Source organism: Monodon monoceros, unplaced genomic scaffold, assembly GCF_005190385.1.
Source record: "Monodon monoceros isolate NGI ecotype Baffin Bay Population unplaced genomic scaffold, NGI_Narwhal_1 Super_Scaffold_14, whole genome shotgun sequence".
Lineage (NCBI taxonomy): Eukaryota > Metazoa > Chordata > Mammalia > Artiodactyla > Monodontidae > Monodon > Monodon monoceros.
In genome coordinates this window covers 64,739,976-64,761,754 of record NW_021703770.1, presented here as the reverse complement: position 1 = coordinate 64,761,754, position 21,779 = coordinate 64,739,976, and the positions used below count along the sequence as shown (strand labels likewise).

General features: G+C 43.5%; 2 protein-coding genes and 3 non-coding genes across 7 annotated transcripts in view; 4 read left to right on the top strand and 1 right to left on the bottom strand.

The window, feature by feature from the left end:
- PDE7A (phosphodiesterase 7A) overlaps positions 1-111 on the bottom strand; it is a 380,288-nt gene extending 380,177 nt beyond the window's left edge. Inside the window, exon 1 of the transcript XR_003793485.1 lies at positions 51-111. The gene's annotated coding sequence lies outside the window, so the exon portion shown is untranslated. The remainder of the gene's footprint in view (positions 1-50) is intronic.
- A 328-nt stretch (positions 112-439) lies between these two features.
- Positions 440-530, top strand: TRNAY-GUA. Its single transcript is given in 2 exon segments — positions 440-476; positions 495-530. It is a non-coding gene; the product is annotated as a tRNA-Tyr (tRNA).
- A 517-nt stretch (positions 531-1,047) lies between these two features.
- Positions 1,048-1,136, top strand: TRNAY-GUA. The gene is given in 2 exon segments: positions 1,048-1,084; positions 1,101-1,136. It is a non-coding gene; the product is annotated as a tRNA-Tyr (tRNA).
- A 140-nt stretch (positions 1,137-1,276) lies between these two features.
- Positions 1,277-1,349, top strand: TRNAA-AGC. Its single transcript has one exon. It is a non-coding gene; the product is annotated as a tRNA-Ala (tRNA).
- Positions 1,350-10,172: 8,823 nt separating this feature from the next.
- The window catches only part of TRIM55 (tripartite motif containing 55), a 42,540-nt gene continuing 30,933 nt past the window's right edge, over positions 10,173-21,779 (top strand). For 2 of the 3 annotated variants that reach the window (XM_029222701.1, XM_029222700.1), the window contains exons 1-4: positions 10,399-10,566; positions 11,105-11,277; positions 17,906-18,071; positions 20,052-20,147. In XM_029222701.1, coding sequence (XP_029078534.1) covers positions 10,399-10,566; positions 11,105-11,277; positions 17,906-18,071; positions 20,052-20,147 — 603 coding nt within the window. Of the gene's footprint in view, positions 10,567-11,104; positions 11,278-17,905; positions 18,072-20,051; positions 20,148-21,779 lie in introns of all 3 variants that reach the window. The other variant, XM_029222702.1, reaches the window with a different exon arrangement.

Here is a 21,779-nt window from a genome sequence, read left to right as displayed (position 1 = left end):
GATTTTTAAAACTAAGGGGACAAAAACGCCAAGACTGGAAGGAATCGTACCTACAGTCCTCTGATTCGTAGTCGGACGCATCACCCTGCACCACGGACCCCTCACACGAAGGGTGAGGAGACATAAAGGTTACAGAATAGGGAAACCACACCCGACAGTAACTCCCCTAACACCGGGAGTAAAGAAAAAGTGCGACAGACACGCGGAGGAGTCTTGAGTCTTGACACGAGAGTTCGGAACTCACTTCTACCACAGTCAGGCTCCGCGAGCCACAGCCGGGTAGTCTTTCTGCGCACGCGTAAAACATTCGGGCACGTACTCCCTTCGCGCCCCACTCCCTCCATTACGCATGCTCAGTTTCATCTCTGGGTAAGGGTTGAGCGCGCTCTGGTTCTTAGGTATTGAATCTCAGGGGGCGGGGGCACAGGCTCTGCACGTCCCTTCGATAGCTCAGCTGGTAGAGCGGAGGACTGTAGTTAATACCCTTAAGAGGCATCCTTAGGTCGCTGGTTCGACTCCGGCTCGAAGGAGACCAGGACGTTTTTGTCGAGCTTCCTATGATTTATGGTCCTTTCCGCATAAGGATTTCTCTGATAATACATTACTTTCCAAATAACGGGTCCAAACCCGTAGCTTCCTCGGTGTGAATCTTTTGCGAATCCCGGAAACGGGGACATGCGGTCCGAGTTCTGAGCGAGCGGGGCACTGAGCCTGCGCTCAGCGGGGAGGCTGCCGGGTCACGGCCTTCGCTTGTTTCTAAAGCGTCTTTGGCGTTTCCCGAACCCCTGAGTGCCGACACGGCTAAGCCGCGTCCCGGGCCAACGGCCGGCTCCCCGGGGCCAGGCCCCTGACCTAGTCCTCAGAGCCCATGCAAGGTCGGCGATGCGAACGCTCGGGGCGGCTGCCGTGAGGAGCTAGGAGGTCCGCAAGGAGGATCTCGTGCCCAAGGAACCTGGGAATCACGAAGGCAACGCGGTAGAAAGCACACGAAGCCTAGAAAAATGACGAAAAGTTATGAAGATGAGTTGAGGACTTATCCCCTCACTCCCTTCGATAGCTCAGCTGGTAGAGCGGAGGACTGTAGGCTGGTGTCAATAGCTATCCTTAGGTCGCTGGTTCGATTCCGGCTCGAAGGAGAGGGGCTCTTTTTGTTGTTGTTGTTACTTTGGCCTTAACCATGAAACAGGGACAAGAATGTGCTCAAGAATATTTATCTTCGCTTCTAAACGCTCTGTTCTCTCTCTAGAGGAAGAGATAAGCAGCCGTGGCCAGCGGTGGGGGATTAGCTCAAATGGTAGAGCGCTCGCTTAGCATGCGAGAGGTAGCGGGATCGATGCCCGCATCCTCCAGGTTTTTCTCCTGATCTCCAGTGGTCCTTTTTCTTTTGATTCTCATTCAACTCGAACAAGAGTTGAAAGTAGTTGGGCGAGCTTGAGGTTACCGCTATTAAAACTTCCCAGACGAGGGTCCTTGAGGGGATAATTTTTCTAATTTTAAAATTTTAGACCCATTTACTTTGTGAAGTTCACGAAATTAGTTTTCTCTCCAAAAATGGAGACAGATTGCAACCACGTCTGTCGGCACTCTTGAGTCTTTTGTGATTTGTGATTGATGGCTGCACTTACGGGACCCATCTGAGTCTAAACTGCGCATAATTAAAGGGACCTGACAGAAAAACAAAAAACAGAACTTGGAAAAGGACGCTGCTACTTTAAACTTACGTTGAGCTGAGGAGGCGGGGACTATTCTGGTCCATCTCATCTGCATACAGTGGGGTGCCCGGCTCCTGGCAGATCCAAGACGGATATGATAAAGCAAGGCGGGTACCTGAGGACAGGTGAGGAAGTGGAAAAGACCCTGGACCCAGAGGCTTCTTGTTGGAGGAGGATTCTAACGCCATTTTCCTCCTGGGAAGTAACTTTGGAGAGTTCATTAGAGACCACCACAGAGAGGGAATCAACTGGAGAAAAGTTCTAGCTCGGGCTGCTCTTGAGTGTGGTCTGTTTAGACATGTTTAGACATGACAAAAACAAACACAAATACACACACTCATTGAAAAGTTCAATTTAGCAGAACACACACAAAGTCTTTTCTGGTAATGAAGTCTCTCTATCCTAATTTTCTAGAATATAGCCATGAAAAAGCTGTTGAAACGATATTGCAGTTGTCAACACAAAATATAGACCTAGACAAAGGCAGAGATAACACCTTTTATGAGGATTACAGTTGAGAAGTGAAAATACTTTTATTTCCGTTTTAGGATACTAGACAACCTGTATATTTTTGTTACCAGTGTGTACAACCTGTTGTTTTTTATTGGCGTGTCTTTCATTTTCTAGGGCAGCTTCTATTTTAAATTCTTTTCAATGAAGTCTCTTTATTGAATGTATAATGATTCACTTAAAATACATCATTTTTTTCGTGCAAGCAAATTTACAAAGTAGGGAAAAGAATTCTTTTATCAGATGATATGTCCCAATTTCTGGTTGGGATGATGGGTGTTCTAGCTGGCGGGCTGGAGGAGCTGGCAGTGAAACTATAATAACTACAGAACAAGAAACGGGTAATAAGTAAAGGAATTGTTAGCAACTGTACCCCAAATCCAGGTGGAGAACACATGTTTGGGACAAGTGAGCTGGGCAAGAACTCAAACAATATCTCAGGATCAGCAACTCAGGTGCGGAATGGAATTCATATAAGAAGTCTATAGATATAAGCTGAGAGGCCCTATTGCCTAATGGTTAGTCATGTGGGCTGCAAAACCTGATAGACTTTCTTGTCTTTACCATTCTCTATCTGGGTGACCTTGGGCAAGTTGCTTGACATCTTGGTACTTCAGTTTCCTCATCTGTAAAATAGGGATGATAATAATGGTTCCTACTTTTAATGTAAAGCCCTTCTTACAGTGCCTGGCACATAGTAAACACACAATGAACATTAGCTGTTATCAGTGTATGTTATTAGCACACCATAGAGGGAAGGCCTGGAGGGAATATTCTAGAGCTTATACGAGTGTTTATATAAATATATATGAAAGTGCAGGAAAGAGGTGCTTGGATCTCCTCTGCAGGGAAAGTAGAACAATTCTAAAAATACGAAATGATGGTTAAGTGAATTATGGTATGACCATGTAATAGTACAGCCTTTGTAATTTTATTTATTAAGAACTTCTACTGACTTGGTAAATGTTAATAATTGAATATTAAGTGAATAAAGTAGGCACAGAGCAATATAAATAATAACAATATAAACAAGCATGAATTACCTGTAGGAAACACTGAAGAATGCATTAAAATGTTAATACTAGTGACCTTTGGCTAGTAGGATTACTGTGATTTCTTCTTCCTTAAAATTTAAAAATATTTTTAAGTTCTGTAATAACCATTTATTACTTTAATTGAAAATATAGATGAATTCTAAAAAATTAAAAGCTAACATTTATTCAACACCTCTGACAAGCCAAGCACAGTTCTAGCTACTTCACATGTGTTAACTCATTTATTTCTCTCATAAAGAAAACACCAGGCCCAGATGCCTTCAGTGGTGATTTTACCAAACATTTAAGGAAGAAATCACACCAATTGTACACAAACTTCCAGAAAATTGAAGAGGAGGGAGTATTGTCTAACTTATTCCATGAAGCCCTCATTATCTTGATCCCAAAACTAAGCAAAGACATTACATGAAAACTACAGACCAATATCCTTCATGAACATAGATGCAAAATTTTTCAACAAAATTTTAGCCAGTTAAATCCAACAATATATAAAAAGGAAAATACATCATGACCAAATGGGTCTTTTCCAAGAATACAAGATTAGTTCAACATTCAAAATTCAAGGTAATTCGTCAGTACTAAAGTACAGTACTAAAGGAAAAAAAGTACATTACTAAAGTACAGTACTAAAGAAGAAAAACTACACGATCATTTCAGTAGATGCAGAAAAAGCATTTGACTTCAACATCCAGTCCTGATTTTTCAAACTGTCAGCAAACTTGGAAGGTAGGGAGAAGGGAACTTCCCCAACCTGATAAAGGGCATCAATGAAAAACACACAGCTAACATTAAACTTAGTAATATGAATGCTTTCCTCTTAAGATCAGGAAAGAAGCAAGGAAGACCATTCTGGGGTCTCTAGCCAGTGCAATATGGCAAGAAAAATGAAGTAAAAGACTTCCAGATTGGAAGGGAAGAAATAAAACTATCTCATTATTTAAAATACTGATTATATGTTGAAATGATAATAGTTTATATGGTTTGGGGTTAAATAAAATATATTAATAAAATTAATTTCATTGGTTTCTGTTTTTTAATGTGGCTACTAGAAATTTAAAATCTTATATATGGCTCATATTTGTTACTCACATCTTATTTCTATTGTACAGTTAGGTCAGAGAGGTAGGTAAGGGACAAATCATGCCAGGCCTTAGGGATCACAGTGAGGATTAATGTCTTTATCCCTAGGGGTAATATGACCATTAATGGGATTTAAATAGAGTGTGACACATGAGAAGCAGATTGCAGAAGGCAAGAGTAAATTCAGAGACATCAGTTAGTAGGCTGGGGTGGAGGGGAGGTAAGACTAGATTGTGTGCATTGAGGGTGGAGCCAAGTGTCCTTGATCTTGGAGCCAAGGTAAGGAGTTCAGACATGGCCATTGGGAAGGCCTTACACTAAAGTATTTGCTACTTTTAGGGATTGTCACTGTTTATTTCTGGCATGTGAACTATGCCAAGAAATGTTCAGAGGAAAGTACAATATGTTAGTTTTCTAACATTTCCTTAGAGATATGTATGATGAAGTAAAATTTATAAACAACAGATTTGGAGAAGGATTAATTATCAAAAAGTAAAAAAGCTTTCAGCCAGAAGTTTGCAAACTATCTAATGAAAGAAATGCCACTTAGCTTCTGTTAAGTACTTTTCAAGTTAGTTAATTTCATTTTTAGTTTAGCTTTTGTAAAATGTTTCTTTTCACTAAAAAATTTAAAATCACATATTCAAGCTGCCTATTGCCAGAAAAACAGCTAAACTGAAAAGACTGACAATGTAAACCGAAGGAAAACGTTAAGCATTTTGTAGATGTCAAGAGTCCTTGGTGTAAGAAGACGGACGGATGGATGGACGGATGAATGGATCAATATTGCAGGGAAAAACTAACAACCTCATTGTCTTAGTTTAAGAGGACCTGGTCTGTGAACTATTAAGCATTGGCTTTTGTTTTGGCATGGAATTAAAGTGATTTTCAGGAGACTTAACTGGTGCTGGAGTTGACCTGAAAGTCTGAGTCCACTCATGACCTAGTGTTCCAGTCTAACTAAACCTTCTTCTCCAGCAACCCCTACTGTCTGCCTCCATAACCACACAGTCTGGTGTTTCTCTCCTTGTTTTAACGATTTTGTCAAACGCCAACTTTCTCACTTCTGGTGGGTAAAAGAAGGAAGAATTCTCCTTCCTCTACCTTAGAGAATGAGCCGAAATCAAGATCAGCCTTCCAGTTCCTCTTGTTTTCTCTTCCTCCAGGGCTGCACTCTGCCTCACTGCTTTGCTTCAAACTATATCTATTTTTTACTTCCCTTTAGCTCCACTTTCCATCTGTTTTGTTTGATGAATGGCTAGTTAGCTCCTGGAGCTAAGTCTAGATTATTTTCAAGTACCTGGATTTGCAATTATGTATGTTAAAGAGACAAAAAGAACATGGGTAAATGAAATGCTGAGGACATTCTGGAATCCTTGGGAAGTATACTTATTCTGACACTGATTCTCTGGGAACTTTCTAATGCCTCCTATTCCCTAGAGTGCTCTGTCTTGTTTTGCAAGATGGAATCTAGAGTTGATGTTGCTTTTCTAACTATTCTGGGGTTAGAGGAGTTTCATATCACCCTAACCAGAAAGTACAAAACCCACCAAAAGAGAGGAACCCAGTTCCTGCCAGAGAATCCTTCATATACATTTCAATTTTCTCCAAAGGTTTTTTTCTCCCCCCCACAAAGGTTTTTTAATATCTTATGTTCTAGGACTTGTGTCCAATATGGTGACCTCCAGCCCCATATGGTTATTTAAACATATGTTTAAATTGAATAAACTTAAAAATTCACAGACTTCCCTGGTGGTACAGTGGTTGGGAATCTGCCTGCCAATGCAGTGGACACAGATTCGAGCCCTGGTCCAGGAAGATCCCACTTGCTGCAGAGCGGCTGGAGCCCGTGAGCCGCAACTGCTGAGCTCATGTGCCACAACTACTGAAGCCTGCGCACCTGGAGCCCATGCTCTGCAACAGGAGGGGCCACCGCAATGAGAAACCCGTGTACTGCAACGAAGAGTAGCCCCCACTCGCTGCAACCAGAGAGAGCCCACGTGCAGCAATGAAGACCCAACGCTGCCATAAATAAATAAATAATGAAAAAAAAATTCAGTTCCTGAGTTGCACTATACACATTTCAAGTACTCAATAGCTACCTGTGGCTAGAGGTTGGCCAGCACAGATGTAGAACATTTACATCATTGCAGAAAATTCTAATGGACAATGTGCTGTAGAGTATGGGGTGGGGTAGCTTAGTGGATGAGTCAAAAGGTATCATTCTGCGCAACTACTCAACTTCCCTGAGCCACAGTTGGCTCAATGGAGATAATAATATCTACTCTGGAGAGCTATCCTAAGAAATGATTGGTACTCTGCAAATATTTATTATGTTTGTTGTGGCGGTGTAGTACTAAAGTAAGGGATTTTAGAACCTCATTTTCTCTCTCCCTGAGATTAAGAACACACTGAGATCTACATTTCCGTGGACGCTGAAGTCTGGGTTCATTTGGCCTGGTAGCTAGAGGTTGAAAGAGGTCAAGAGTCTTCTCTTTCTGTTGTCACCCCTCAATGTCAAGTCCACCGTGGGCGTAAACTCAGGTTCTTAGGAACCCATCTTGCTTCCTTTGACTTATCTGGGGGATGTGGGAAACTTCTGGAGGAGGTGAGAGCCATGGTGGTTTTGCTTCAGCTTCTCAATGTGTCTAAACACACCCGTACCACAGTGTGGTAGGACTCAAGAATGGGGGGAAATTGGTGCTTCAAACTATGGCAACTTCCTGTGTAATTACCCCGATTGGTTTCAACCCCCTGTGCTAGGGTGTGGGTAGGAGAGGGGAGGAAGTCATGCACCACCCCTAGAGAGTCCAGGGTACCTTCAGGAGACTAAGCTGGTTTTCGCATCTCTGTGGAGGCCCAGGTCCACTGCAGATTCCAGAGCCTTGAAGCTGACTTCAATTCTGATTCATTTCCAGAATTTCTGCCATCTCTCAGACTCTGAATGATTTGGGAGCAGACTAAAATTTTCTGGTTCCTCCCTAGGAACCAGAGTGCTACCCCCATGTCCCACTCCCAACTCACATGCCCACCCCATAGATGGCTGGTCTCTGAGAGCTGGGGGAGCAGGAATGGAGGAAAGATGATGAAGAAGGGAAGGTGGTTCTTATCCATCAACCTGGCTCTTTTTCCTGTGGGCTTCTTGCTAGTTTCCTCTGTAGCTTCCAGGGGCAGTTCTAAGACAAAATGAAAGGCAGAGAGCAAGAAGGAGCAGAGAATAAAAGGAGAGGGTAGGGTTCAACTCTCCATCAAATACTTCAACTGGGGATTCTCAATGTTCATGCAGTTTCAGAGTGTTTTTTTCTACAAATACTGCTAAGTTAGGTTATGAAGCCCACTCACAGATAAAAGAACTGAAATCCAACTAGGTGAGGTCACTTTCCCAGGATCACCAGGTGAGGTGGACATGGGAGCTGGACCTCCTGACTCCCTGTGCAGCCTCTCACTGCATCATCTTGGTTGCTCTGGCTCAGGCACCTGAGTCACCCCTGAGGATTCTACCCTCATAGCCACCAGAGTCCATTTCCTCCTTTCCTTCCCCACTGCCATTCGTCACCCAGGGCCAGGGCGTCATGACCTCTCACCTAGGCAACAACCTCCCATCTGGTCTTTAGCCAGGTCACCTTCACACTGACCTATCCCAACCAGCACTGAGATTAATTTCACCAATGCACAGCTCTCAGGGAAATGTCCCTGTGAGACACTCTCAACGACTTCCTGTTGCCTAATTTATTAAGTGGTAAAAACTCTTCAGCCCAGTATTCATGGGCTGCCAATGTGCCAGAAGCATGCTCTGCACTCCAGCCCAAAGCACCACATGCTCTGAGCGTTCCCGGCACTCCTGTCTGCTTCTGTGCCTTCTCTTGGAAGCCCCACCTACGCCTCACTGCCCACAGAACGACATGCCCATTGGTGTCTAGGTTCCTCAGTGGATCAGTGCAAATGCCACCCCACCCATGAAGCCCTCCTGATTCCTCCAACTCTGGAATTCTCTGTCCTTTTTTTTTGGCCGTGCCGCATGGAATGGGGATCTTACTTTCCCGACCAGGGATCAAACACGGAAGCGCAGAGTCTTAACCACTGGACCACAAGGGAAGTCCCTGAAGTTCTTTATCCCATTTTGTTTTGTACTGTGGTTCTGTATATGCATGTCTTATCTCTACTATTTATTAGACTGAGCTCCTTGAGGACAATAGCCCGTATCTTGTTCGTCTTTCAAGACACATGATAAACACTCAACAAATATTTTTTGAAAGAATGAATTCCTCTTAAAAGGATAGGCTTGCCTATAGTGTATAGTATTAGTTTAAGTGCTTTTCCTTAGGTTGCAAGGTCTTTTACAGTAGAAACTTCATCTTTCTTAGAAAACAGCTCTCTTATTTTGCTCAGACCTCCATAGCCCATGTACAATAAACACAGTTAACTGTCTAGGCTAGGTGAACTGAATTAACTCAGTAAAACAATGTCACCAATTCCCTTATTCACTGTAGTTGCTAAACAGACATTGAAAGGAATAACAAAATTCTCCAAAGATCCCTGAAATGTTTATGAATACATATAACTTATTATTAGTTAATAGAGCTTATTAGATTCTCAATAAACTCTCAGTGCACACAGCACTAAGGGCACACATAACCAGTCACAACGATCTACTCCTTACTGGTAATTAAGTGCACCCTGGGGCTGTGTTAACAAAATGTGTTCATTGTATGGGGTGTTTTAAATCAAGGAGAAATAAAGCTGCAAATTCATCACATAAAAAAATAGACATGTGTTTCTTATTTCATTTTTGATCTGATTTTAAATCTTTAAATAAAACATATAGATGAAACAGTTGTTTCACAAAATCCTGGCCAATATCAAAATTGAAATTGATGACTCAAGAGTAGACCAAGAATTCTCAGAAATGACCAGGGAAACTATCATTTAAAAAATCAACTTGGTAAATACAGACAAATGCAGAGGGGTACAGATATTTCAGACCATATAAAACCCAGGTGTGGAAGCAGGATTCCATTTTCACTTCCACTGAAAATGGCACTGATATTTGTCCCCCACTATATGGCAAAATAAAATAATGGGTCTGCCACCCCATGTGCCAGTTACTACCTCATTACTGATTGTTGGAGCAAACTAAAATTTTTAAAGATTGCCAAATTTTCTTTGTGTTTCTAGGTGTGTGTAGGGGTGGTGGTGTATATGATGAAGGAGGATTAGGAAAAAGAAAGAGAAAAGAGCATACTAGAGCTTTATTATACAACTCTTTTTTAAAAAAATTGGATCAACTGGTGTTTGGATTTTTTAAAAATTTTGTGGATACTTTTATAGTGAAAAGATTTGAAATCAGTTTTTAAGTTGAAAATTTTCCCATTTCACAACCCTCACAAAGATGAAATATTTAACACTAAGCAAGTCTTTTTAGTTGATTACCCTTGTGAAGCCAGGATAATGATATGCCAAGCAGACATGCTTCGTTTGTTTTCACCTAGGATAGTATGATCATGCTACTTTTGGTGACTTGCTTCCTAAATTCTCAAGACGGAAATGACATTCGTTATGCAGTGAGACTCTTGGACTATGTTCTCCCTGGTCCTGGAGAAGCCCATCACCAAGCCCTTGCTGATTGCACACAGGGGGCATAGCTCAGCGACTGGGCACCAACATTTGCATTTGTTGTTGACAACTGTCAGCTTCACCTCCCTCTCCTCACAACCCTGTCTAAATGGAGTTTGTAATCCTCCTTCCCACCCACTCTCTTCACTCCCTGGGGTGGAAATGTTGGCCCCTGTTCTCTGTCACCTGTCAGAATCCATCCTCCTGTCACTGGCTTATACGGACAAGTCTGTCTGCTGTCATGTGACCCTCAGCTGCTAAAAACAGCTCCAGCCCCACTCTGAACCTGGGCCTGAAACAATGTCCTCCACGGAAAGAAACGTAAAGGACACTTGATCACACAATCCTTGGAATTATTTCCAGGAGTCACTTGCAGAAACCATTCAAAGCACCCTTTCCCTGGCAGAGCACACAGGGACGGCCAGGAGATGAGCGCATCTTTGAATTACAAGTCTTTTTCCAAAGAGCAGCAGACCATGGATAACTTGGAGAAGCAACTCATCTGTCCCATCTGTTTAGAGATGTTCACGAAACCCGTGGTCATTCTCCCCTGCCAGCATAACCTGTGTAGGAAATGTGCCAGTGACATTTTCCAGGTAGGTTTGTTTGGAATGGAGGGGGTGGAAAAGATTCCCTCTTCTCCGAATCAAGCGCTTAACTTTGAGGTAATTTCTTTAGAAAGCTGTATAAGGTTGCATTTGTTAAAAAAAAAAAAAAAAGGTTTTAAAGTGATTTGCTTTGTACTTTGCTGTCAGCCTCCTTCTTACTCTCAAATCTAATTTTATTTCAATACCAAGAATCATACTTGTTTAAAAAAAACTGAATCTGTCTCAAAATTGTAAATGAATTACTGCCCAAGACATTAATGTTGGAGTTTCTGGCTGGAACTTTTGGTTACGAAAATGCTGGGTGGAAAATCACCTCATGCTGAAGACGGTACATGGCACTTGACTGTGGATAAGTGTTGGCCCTGCATTTCAGGACCACTTGCCGATAATGCCCTAAGGGACGATCTCACAGCAAGCTGAAAGCAGGGGTTGATGTTGTTCCTAGTGTAACAGAGAGTGAAGGGAAGCCTCTGAAAAGCTACCTGTGGCATTACTCAATTCCTCTTTTCTTGCTTGGCGAGAACAGGCCTCTAACCCGTACTTGCCCACAAGAGGAGGTAGCACTGTGGCCTCGGGGGGCCGATTCCGTTGCCCATCCTGCAGACACGAAGTGGTTTTGGACAGACATGGGATCTACGGGCTTCAGAGGAACCTGCTGGTGGAAAATATCATTGACATCTACAAGCAGGAGTCCACCAGGTAGGGTTCTCCTGTGTGTCAGACACATCTGAAGCTTGTCTTCATTATTTGTTTGTTTGTTTTAGTGGGTCGCTATACTGAATGCTTGTTTACCAATCAGGGGCTAATTGTTTTATAGGAAAATGTTTTTCCAAGTCAGTCCTTCCCAATGGGAGTGAGAGTTGCTCTTGGGAGGAGAGAAGGAAGCTGGGGCCCATGCTTTTGTATCAATTTCAGAATGAAGTAACTCATTAACGCTAATCCAGTCCAGATGGTGATATTGAAAGAGGCATAATGCTGCCCTACCCCCAGCCTTGTATTACATCCCTTGTAGACGTTTCTGCACTACACAGCTTCTTTATAGCTCCAGATTCTACACAGCAGAAAAATTAGAGTGCAAAACTCTACAGAAAATGAACAGAAATGGCATCTCCCCAAATCGGCCTGTTCTTAGTTCGGACAGTCTCATGTAAAAATTATCTAGAGGATAATAATAAAAACAAAATCCTCTGACATAGTTAGTCATGGTAGTGACTCTGGGAAGTAGCAAAGCAAGGTAGAGTCCTGGGATTTAGCAACTTAGAGTTTAGAGACAGGGGAGGAAAAAAAAAAGGATGGAGCTCAGGTTATGTTTCCCTATTCTCTAGGTTATTCTTCCTGAATCCTGTTGGCATGCACCTGCTGATTGACACGCAGCATATACTCAGTCATTTTTTATTTTTTTGAAAAGGGCTTCTTATTCATCGAATCACACTGGCTACAGAGTTCCTTTCCTAGAGACAACACAGGGGGAGTTCATTCCTAGAAGTGCTGGTGTTGAGGAGCCCTTTTTCAACTGTACACAAGGCAGTCAAGTCCATAGCGCTTGACAGCAATACTGAGACCATCTAGAAATGATCTCACTGTGCTTCCTAGTAGGAGACACGGATTCACGGGACATCTGCAGGGCTCGAAGAGCCTTGTGCTCTTAGAAGGAAAGCTGTTCTATAAATCGAACATATAATTATTATAATTGCTATGGCTATTCATTTCTGCTTAAGATTCAAAACTAAATTAGATAGTGCCGGGATATAGATGGCACTGGGAAGAAGAATTGCTGATGACATACTGCAGAGATACAGAGTGGGCCATTTCCCTCGCTTCCAAAATCTCTTGAGAAGAAGGAAAGTACTGCTGCTGTAATTAAGATCTGATCTCATTTTATTTCATTATTTTAAGATGCAAATAGATACACTGTCTCTTAAAAAAGTCAACCAGCCAATTAATAACCAACTAATTACTAAGCCTGTTTATATAACAACTGATTCAGTGCCTGCGACAGTGCCTCGCACAGAGCAGTTGCTCCGTAAGTACCAGATGTTTAAGCAACACCATAAATCTTCATACACGTTCTATTTATTGCCATAATTTTCTGTTTTGCTACTTGCCACAGTGAGAGCTTGAATGATGTGAAATAATAACAATAATTGTTATGTAATCCCGAGAAGAGGAGATGTTAAAATCTGTAGCGTAACACTACATGACACATCCTGGCTTTAAAGTCTATGCAATGCATCTGCCAAAACTAGTGCCTAGGTGAACAAATTAAAAGCAATGAACCAACCTCTAACAATGAAGCTCACAGCTGAGTAGCATACTGGTGTTTTTATGATTATCAGATTCTTCTTCTGCTGCTGTTTCTTGAACCTGAGACTTGCCTTTGGGACATTTTTAATTGGTAGCAAAACCACAAATTGTACAGAGAGCTCGGGCACATGTTTGGACATAAACCCAGTTGTTCCCTGAGGGCTGGCAGATTTACCAGTCCAGAATCCTAAGCCTCAGGGTATGTGAGGTGACTCTGGAATAACTTTGAAATACAGAGTGAGATGAACCCTGGCCCACATTAAGGTGGAAGCAGAAAGGGCAGGGGCTGGTCAACTCTGGCCTCCCGCAGAATGGCTAGAGATTGTAGGTCTCAATAAGACCTGGCCTTCTTATCTAGAATTCTGCCTGGTGCTGAGCTAGCCAGAGCTTGCGGGGGGGTGGGGGGGGCGATGCGAGAAGGAACTAATTTCACTAATATTAATAATGAACATAACGGGACTTCCCTGGTGGTCCAGTGGCTAGGGCTCCGCGCTGCCACTGCAGGGGTCACGGGTTCAATCCCTGGTCGGGGAGCAAGGATTCCACATGTCCCACGGCCAAAAAAAAAGAACATAATAATTAACCTTAAAATACAGCAAGTCAAACCAATATGTGTTGAATATGCGTCAGCCACCGTTCAGGGTGTTATACACATGAATCATGTGTAATTCTTTAATTCTCACGAGTATTTTAAATATTTTATTCAAAGTAATTCCTATGCATATGCATAATTTTAAACATTCCAATCACACTACAAGGCCTCGAAAGAGAGCTGCATTCCCTGCCCTACTCTCTCTTTGCCCCCAAGTCTCACTCCCCAGAGTCAGCCACGTTTAATTCTTTCAGCTGTTCTTCTGCCACTTATCACCCAGTGATGTGTGTATGCTACTAGCAGGCTCCTATTCTTTGGTTTTTCAGTTTTAGACATTATCTATTGACTTCACTGTAGACAATTAGGTCTGAGCCCCCGTGTGGTTGGCTTTACCTTCTACTTTTCTTTTACTCTCCCCTGGGTTGAAGCCCTTGTTTCCTGGATCCTTTGTCGTCCTCTTTGTTGGTTTACTCTACTGTTTTTGTGGAGCACATCCTCAAGTAATCACCTAAAGTGTGCAAAAAGTCCTCCTCTTTCCAGTCCCCCCCCCCCCGCCCTGCACTCCTGGGTGCCTGGCCTCTGCAGTCCCAGGGCCTTTGCAGGGGGAGCCTGTAAAGCTTGAGCAGCTTGTCCTGTGCGCCTTTACCCTGCAGGCTCCCAGCAGAACCAAGATGCATTTCAAACAGGTCACGTCCCTTCGTCCAGCTGTTCCCAGTTTCCAACATTTGGTTGCATCTCTCCTCTGCTGTTATTTTGCTCATTTTTTGTCCTTATTTATACCTTTTTATTTCCTTACTCTCATTTTAGTGGGATTTCAGCAGGAAACAAATAAATAAATGCGTTCATTTTGTCATATTTAATTAGAAGACTCCTAGTCCAATTTTCAGATATGAGTAAAAGCTGAGCCTGAACGAGTTGAAGGAACTCGCCTAAGGCCATACGGCCACCACTTGGAGAAACTGAGTTGGGATTAAACTTTGAGATCAGTTTGACTGTAAAAGTACTGCCTGAACATGGAAGCAACCTAAGTGTCCATTGACAGATGAATGGATAAAGAAGATGTGGAACATATATACAATGGAATATTACTCAGCCATAAAAAGAAACAAAATTGAGTTATTTGGAGTGAGGTGGATGGACCTAGAGTCTGTCATACAGAGTGAAGTAAGTCAGAAAGAGAAAAACAAATACCGTATGCTAACACATATATATGGAATCTAAAAAAAAAAAAAATGGCTCTGAAGACCCTAGGGGCAGGACAGGAATAAAGATGCAGACGTAGAGAATGGACTTGAGGACACGGGGAGGGGGAAGGGTAAGCTGAGACGAAGTGAGAGAGCGGCACGGACATATATACACTACCAAATGTAAAATAGATAGGTAGTGGGAAGCAGCCGCATAGCCCAGGGAGATCAGCTCGGTGCTTTGTGACCACCTAGAGGGGTGGGATAGGGAGGGTGGGAGGGAGACACAAGAGGGAGGGGATATGGGGATATACGTATACGTACAGCTGATTCACTTTGTTATACAGCAGCAACTAACACAACAATGTAAAGCAATGATACTCCAATAAAGACGTTTAAAAAAACCCAAAGTACTGCCTGAAATGCATCATCAGTACCAGATGCCCATCCTTCAGGGAACTTGAAGATGGTCCCCGAAACCCCAGAGAGCAGAGGGAACAGGCTACAGACTCCCTGAGACTAGCCTGCACGGAACGGCTGGGGGCCACGGCCAGCATTTGGTACTGAGACCCGAACCACAACTGAGAGCTCAGACTCCCTCTCCTCATGAAGTTGCCTTTGCGTCTTTATTCTACATGCCACATTTGTCCCAAGTCTGTTATGTGGCGTAAGGTGTCTGAAGGTTTTCATTCTACACCCATTTGTAAGTGGGGGATGCCTCTCGGCCTGTGTTGCCACCTGAACAACAACAACTTAATAAGGAATATTGCAGGCAGTCCTTGGTCTGTATTGCATCATGAAAAAGTAATCACAATCGACAACTAAATGAAGAGCCCATGGCTGTTTCCACATTTTCAGTATTGCATACCCTGCAAATATCTGAGCTCTACAATATCGTCCCTGGTCAGAGCTGCTAACATCAGAGCAGCACGTGGGACGCAGGCTACCCTCGGGAAATGCCTGGGGGAGAGGGGCCGCGGTAGCATCAGCTGTGCCATCTCCCAGTTAATGTGCTCTGGACACTTGCTTGCCATGTATTACGAGGTGGAGGTACAGGGGAGGGAAGGTTTTAGAGGTAGAGAAGCCTTTGAATCACCACTCCTAGTCTCTAGATAACTGCTGGAGGCCTTTGTCATTTATAAGTGGAGCCTTCAGGATGTTGTCTGGTCTTTTCCTTTGCCACTCAGGAGAGCCAAGTGACTAAGCTTTCCCCATAGTTCACACGCCTTCTCCAGATGAGCGATTTTATGTTAGAGCACAGGGAACACTGTCCACGAATCTGGCAAATTCCCTTTTACTTCTCATTCATTCAACAAATATGTACTGAGCACCTACTCTGTGCAAGGCACTGTTCTTGGCACTGGGAACCCAGCAAAAAAGGAGACAGACCATGGCCCCTGCCCTCGTAGAGCTCACATTCCAGTGGAGGAAATAGACCATAATATATATAATGGAATATTATTCAGCCATACAAAAGAATGAAATATTGCCATTTGCAGCAGCATGGATGGACCTAGAGAATATTATACTTAGTGAAGTAAGTCAGACAGAGAAAGACAAATATTATATGATATCACTTATATGTGGAATCTAAAAAATAATACAAATGAATCTATATACAAAACGTAAAAAGACTCACACCAGACATAGAAAAATTTATGGTTACTAAAGGGGAAAGGGAAGGGGGAGAGGGATAAATTAGGAGTATGGGATTAAACAAACTACTATATTAAAAAAATAGATAAGCTACAAGGATTATCCTGCATAGAGCAGGGAATTGTATTCAATATCTTGTAAAAACCTATAATGGAAAATAATCTGGAAATATATATATGTATAACTGAATCACTTTGCTGTACACCTGAAACTAACACAATATTGTAAATCAACTATACTTCAATAAAATAAAAATTCAGTTCCAAATCTGAGATGCTTCTAAATAGTCATATGTTTGGGAAGATGAGGAAAGATTTTGGATTTGTATTTAAATTTTCCAAACAATTCTGGAAACTATGAACAGCCTTAGTCTTTGAATAGGACACATCAAAATTCCAGACTTCGTATAAGTAGGCTAAAACCACCCTTCCCCCCATGACCTCCAGAGGGAGCCTATAGCATCACAAGGTGACATAATTTTGATCTTGACGTATTCTAACACCTAAACCACGAAGATGGTTAGGGAAATATACCAGGTCCTACCACGTGATGTGAACCTGGGCTCTCCAGGTGATTTCGCAGCTAAGAGGTTATCCTGAAGCAGCAATAATTTGTCACTACCTCTCTCATGCTTCTTCATTGCTTGGACATGGTGGTACCCCGGAAGCGCAAATCTCACTAGCACATACAAACCCAATGCTCCATTATGACCTGGGCAGCTTTGAGAAGTTTTGGTTGGTTTGGTTTGGGAAAACTGAAACTTGCGGATTATCTGTGAGGTTTGGACTTCCGGGGTACCACCATGTCCCAGAACAACATTTTGCACTTTTCTTATTGCCTAAAGTATTCAGTGTAATTGTTCACATTCACTGAGCACATACTACCCACTCTTAACCACTGCCGAGTCCGCAGGAAGTCATGTACCTTTAATTTTCTGGGCTAATGGCAGGAGGAGACCCAAACAAATCAGAAAAGCACTTACACACAACTACTTCCAACCAGCGCCGAGATGAATAATCAGAGATTTGGGCTCCCCCAGCCCACCTCCACGCTCACTCCTTTTGCCGGGGCCAGAGGCTGCAGCGGTGGGGCAAATGGGCCTCCCCAAAGCTGGTGCAAACTTGACATTTTGTTTATCGGCAACCTTATCCTCTTTACCCGTAATTGTAAAGTCTCTCTTGAGAGACTTGTGAGCATGTAGAGATGGTGCTGAAGCAGCTCCTAAGGAAAGAATCCGGTGCTCGGCTTTCAGGAATTGCACTAGCCCGTTTTTAAACCTTGAAATCGGCCAATGGGGGGAATACTCACACCAGAGAAATTGGCAAATGCTACAGGTCACAGTCTCCATGTGTCTCCACAGTCTCCAGCCAACCCCAGGCTGGTTGGAAATTTGTCAGGACACTGCTGATAAACCCGTAGAGAATTTGGAGGGCTCTGAGCGCATGAAAGGGGCTCTGGAAGTCTGCTGGGGTAGGGTTGCTGTGGGTACAGGGTCTTGCGGGGTAGGATGCGATGCTGATCACCCCGTTGGGCCACCCGGCTCAGCTCTGCCGCAACCGGAGCTAACACTTATCCACGTATCTCCTCCCAGACCAGACAAGAAGTCCGACCAGCCCCTGTGTGAGGAGCACGAAGATGAGCGCATCAACATCTACTGTCTGAACTGCGAAGTGCCCACCTGCTCTCTGTGCAAGGTCTTCGGGGCGCACAAGGACTGCCAGGTGGCTCCCCTCACTCACGTGTTCCAGAGGCAGAAGGTAAGAGAGGCCTTTCCGCCCCTCCTCCGAAGCCCCTTCCAAGTGCCTGCGTCATTGACTCGCTGCCCCCCAAGGAGAGATGCCCAATGCGCAGGGCCACAGGGCACTGAGGCTGGGCGGGCGAGGAGCGTAGAGCCGGAAGGGATGCTGCGCACCCTCCACGCGCTTAATGCCCTGCAGGCTGGTGGGGAAGGTGGGGGAGGGAAGAGATGCAGAGAGTCAGGAAGGGGTCCGGAGGGGAAGGGTCGCTGTGTTTGCGCCCGTTGGAGGTTGTTGAAGATGTGCATTGTTATGGGACTCGGTCCGAGCTCAAGCTGCTCAAACATTATTTGAGGTTCAGACTATAGGTAATAAAAGAATAACTTTTTACTCCACTCAGAACATTTTTCTTCATTCACCAACCAAAGATTCCTTTGGCCTTCCTCAAGGCCTTTTCTCGCGCACTCCTAGTTGGTAGAATTACAATGAATGACATTGCGTTACACGTTCCCTTGGGCTGGCCCTCCAGCCTGGGTTAAACTGGCCTCCTAGCCTTTCAACCTAGGCCAGCACTGAGGGCACCGTCCATGCCCTCACCCCAGGGCCTCAGACCCCTCATTCTGACCAAATACAGGGTGTCCCAGCTTATCACTCACCTGCCAATCCGGTTTCACCCACAGGCAAGTAGAAGCTTATCCATTTGATGCAAATAAACTGTGGGGTTGTGTGCTCAGAGAGTTGCAACCAAGTCCTGGCATCTAGAATTTGAGAAGCTCCACATCTCGGCTTCTTTCTGTAAGAATCAGAGAGTCCACATTTGGTCAGTGTTTTACACCAAATACAGTATAGAGTTGGAATTAAATTTGGAAACCAAACTTTGGGCAACACCAGTTGCAACCAGTGAGTACTAACTGCTAAAGAAGCAGGATTTAGCAAGATATCCATAACATTTATTTATTTTTCAATCCACTTAAGACTTATCCCCCGTTTCCCTTTTACCTGCCTCCCCCCAAGTCATACCTGTTAGAACTGAATGGTACCTGTGTCACACCATTCCCCTCAGAGCCCCGAGGCCCATGTGGGATGGACAGAGGCAGGCTGGCAGAGCTTCCATCCCGCTCCGGTTTGGCCAAAGCAGCCTCACTTTTTACCTATTGGGATTATTTATTAGCTTCCATTTGAAGAAAGGGTTCTGCAGCTTTAAAATGTTTTACAACCACTCTTCTGGTCCAGTCTTCTCACTTTATATGTGAGACAATGAAGGTCCAAATTGATTACATGTTTTGCCCAACATCATAGAGAAGTTGAAGGCAGAGTTGGACCAAGCACGTAGGTTTCCTGAGTCCCACTCATTCAGTGTTTCTTGTGCTCCAGAGGCCAGCCTTGCGAGGGGGTAAGTAAGAACAACGGAATCGCTTCGGGGTCCAAAGAGCCCTGAGGGGAATTTCAAGTTGAAATTTTTTTCCTGGAAACAGCTGGACGTTGCAGTTTTAAGTTTGTGATGACTTGGTCTAGACTATGAGTATCTGTTTGCATCTAGCATGAAGAGGATGTGTAATAGGTATACGTTGGATAAATGAATATTTCTCTAGTAAAACTGATCCTGAGCTGCACTAGACAAATAATTCATCTTGGGCCCCTGAGGTCACATTTTGGTCTTCATTCAATAAACAGTTCTTAGAATTCTTTACCCTGAATGTGCTATTCTCTATGGCCTATAATTCGGTGTTCTTAATGTTTTTAGCAGGGTCACAGTCTCTATTAAGAATTTGATGAAAACTATGAAACTTCTTCCCAGACAAATGCATTTATACACACATCCATTCAGAATTTTATTTACAAGATCAGGAGGTTCTCAGGCCTCCCAGCCTCACTGTTCCTCCTCTGGGGGTTCCATGGACCCTAAATTAAGAACCCATGAGGACACTACTGAGATGAACTCACAGTCAGTGCTGACTAGAAAGCCCCTAAAATCTTGCATCCCTCTTTTGTCTCCATTAGTCCGAGCTCAGCGACGGCATTGCTGTCCTTGTGGGAAGCAATGATCGGGTCCAGGGAGTGATCAGCCAGCTGGAGGACACCTGCAAAACGATCGAGGTGAGTCAGGTGGCCTCAAGGGAGTGTAAACCGTGCCTGAACCCCTGGGGTTTTGTGGCTTCCTCAACACCACCCTAAAAATCCCTGTTCCAACATTTCAGTCTTTCCATATAGGATGACCTCCTTCCTGATGTGTCTCTAAAATATTTACCTCCTGGCACAGAAAAGAGAAGTTACCACATGAGGCAACAAGGCAGATCTTACCACATTTATCAAGGTGGTCGTTACAGGTGCTCTTTCTTGGGCAACCCGTTTTGAAAGATTAGCTACAAGAAAAATCAGTTTCCAGTAGTGACAATGAGTGTTTTCCACCATCATAGCACAGTTTCTTTGTGGAAATCTCAACGGTCTTAAGAAATGCTAGTTGGTGCTTTAGAAAGTCATGTGCAGATTCGAGCTGCATATCTAAGCTCTAACAGTGGAGTTGCTGCCTGCCTGCAGGGAAAGAGGGGGTCAGTATCTGGGAGCTCACTGAGGCCAGAGTCCCGGCTCCTTCATCTCCGCTGGCCCTCTGTCTGGCCCAGTGCCTGGCACATAATAAACACTCAATTAAAAACTTGATGAACAAATGGCTCACACTTAGGTTTGGCATGTCAGAAATACTGGGAATCCACTTTTTCTCAAGATCAAATATAAACTGTATAAATGCTGAAGCCTAAGGGGTTTTGCCACGTGGCAGATGTCTTTCCAAGAATTGAAGGTCCACAGGTTAGTTCAGCCCTGCTGCATGGGGGCAGGTGCAAGCCACCTGGGTTTGAGTCCAGGTCTTTGGCTGTTTAACCTGGAGCAGTTTATTACTACTCCCTGCTCTAAGCTTTGGGGTTGTGCTTTAGTTGGACCTCAGAAGCCTGTACTGCTCAGTTAATGGCATGTTGTCTTTATTGCTGTGGACACGGCCCCTCTCGTTATCTATTTATGTCCTTTTATCCCCATTTCCCACTCCTTTTCTCTGTAAATAACTACTCTAACATGTTTAATGTTCCATTTACCTGTATTCCTATAAAATGTGTGTTTTATATGCATGTCTTTTAATTTTATAAATGGTATTTTGTTGTTCTTCTCATTCTGCTTCTTACTTTTTTTAAACTAAACGTTATGTTTTAAGATCCATTCACAAGTACATTCATTCCTTCAGTTTTCTCCTGGAAAAACAGGGCAAAGTACCCATTTTATAGAGTTAACCGTGAGGAGTTAAGTAAGCATAAACACAGTGCTTAGCCTAGCGCCTGGCATATGGTGAGTGCCTGATAAATGCTCTAATCTTACCATTTTGTCGCTTGAAAGGCAAATTCTATCAAAAGCCAAAGGCCAGTTCCTAGATGATGACTTCAAGATGTTGGCCAAAATCATCTCATTTTAGATTCACACATCATTAAAGTCAGTCTCCTCTCTTCCCCATACTCACAGTCCTGAAAAGATTCATGATGGATCTGGAATCCATTTATAGAAGGACAGTTTTCTCTTGAAGAGCTCAAAGAGATTCTGAAATGGACAATATAAACTTTTTTTTCTTTTTACGTATTCACAGTAAAGGCCAAGTACAACTTAATCATTAGGCCATGAATCAGCACTCAGTGTGGTACCACACTGAGTCTCGAGTGTATAAATAGGAATGTGTTGCTTGTGGACAAG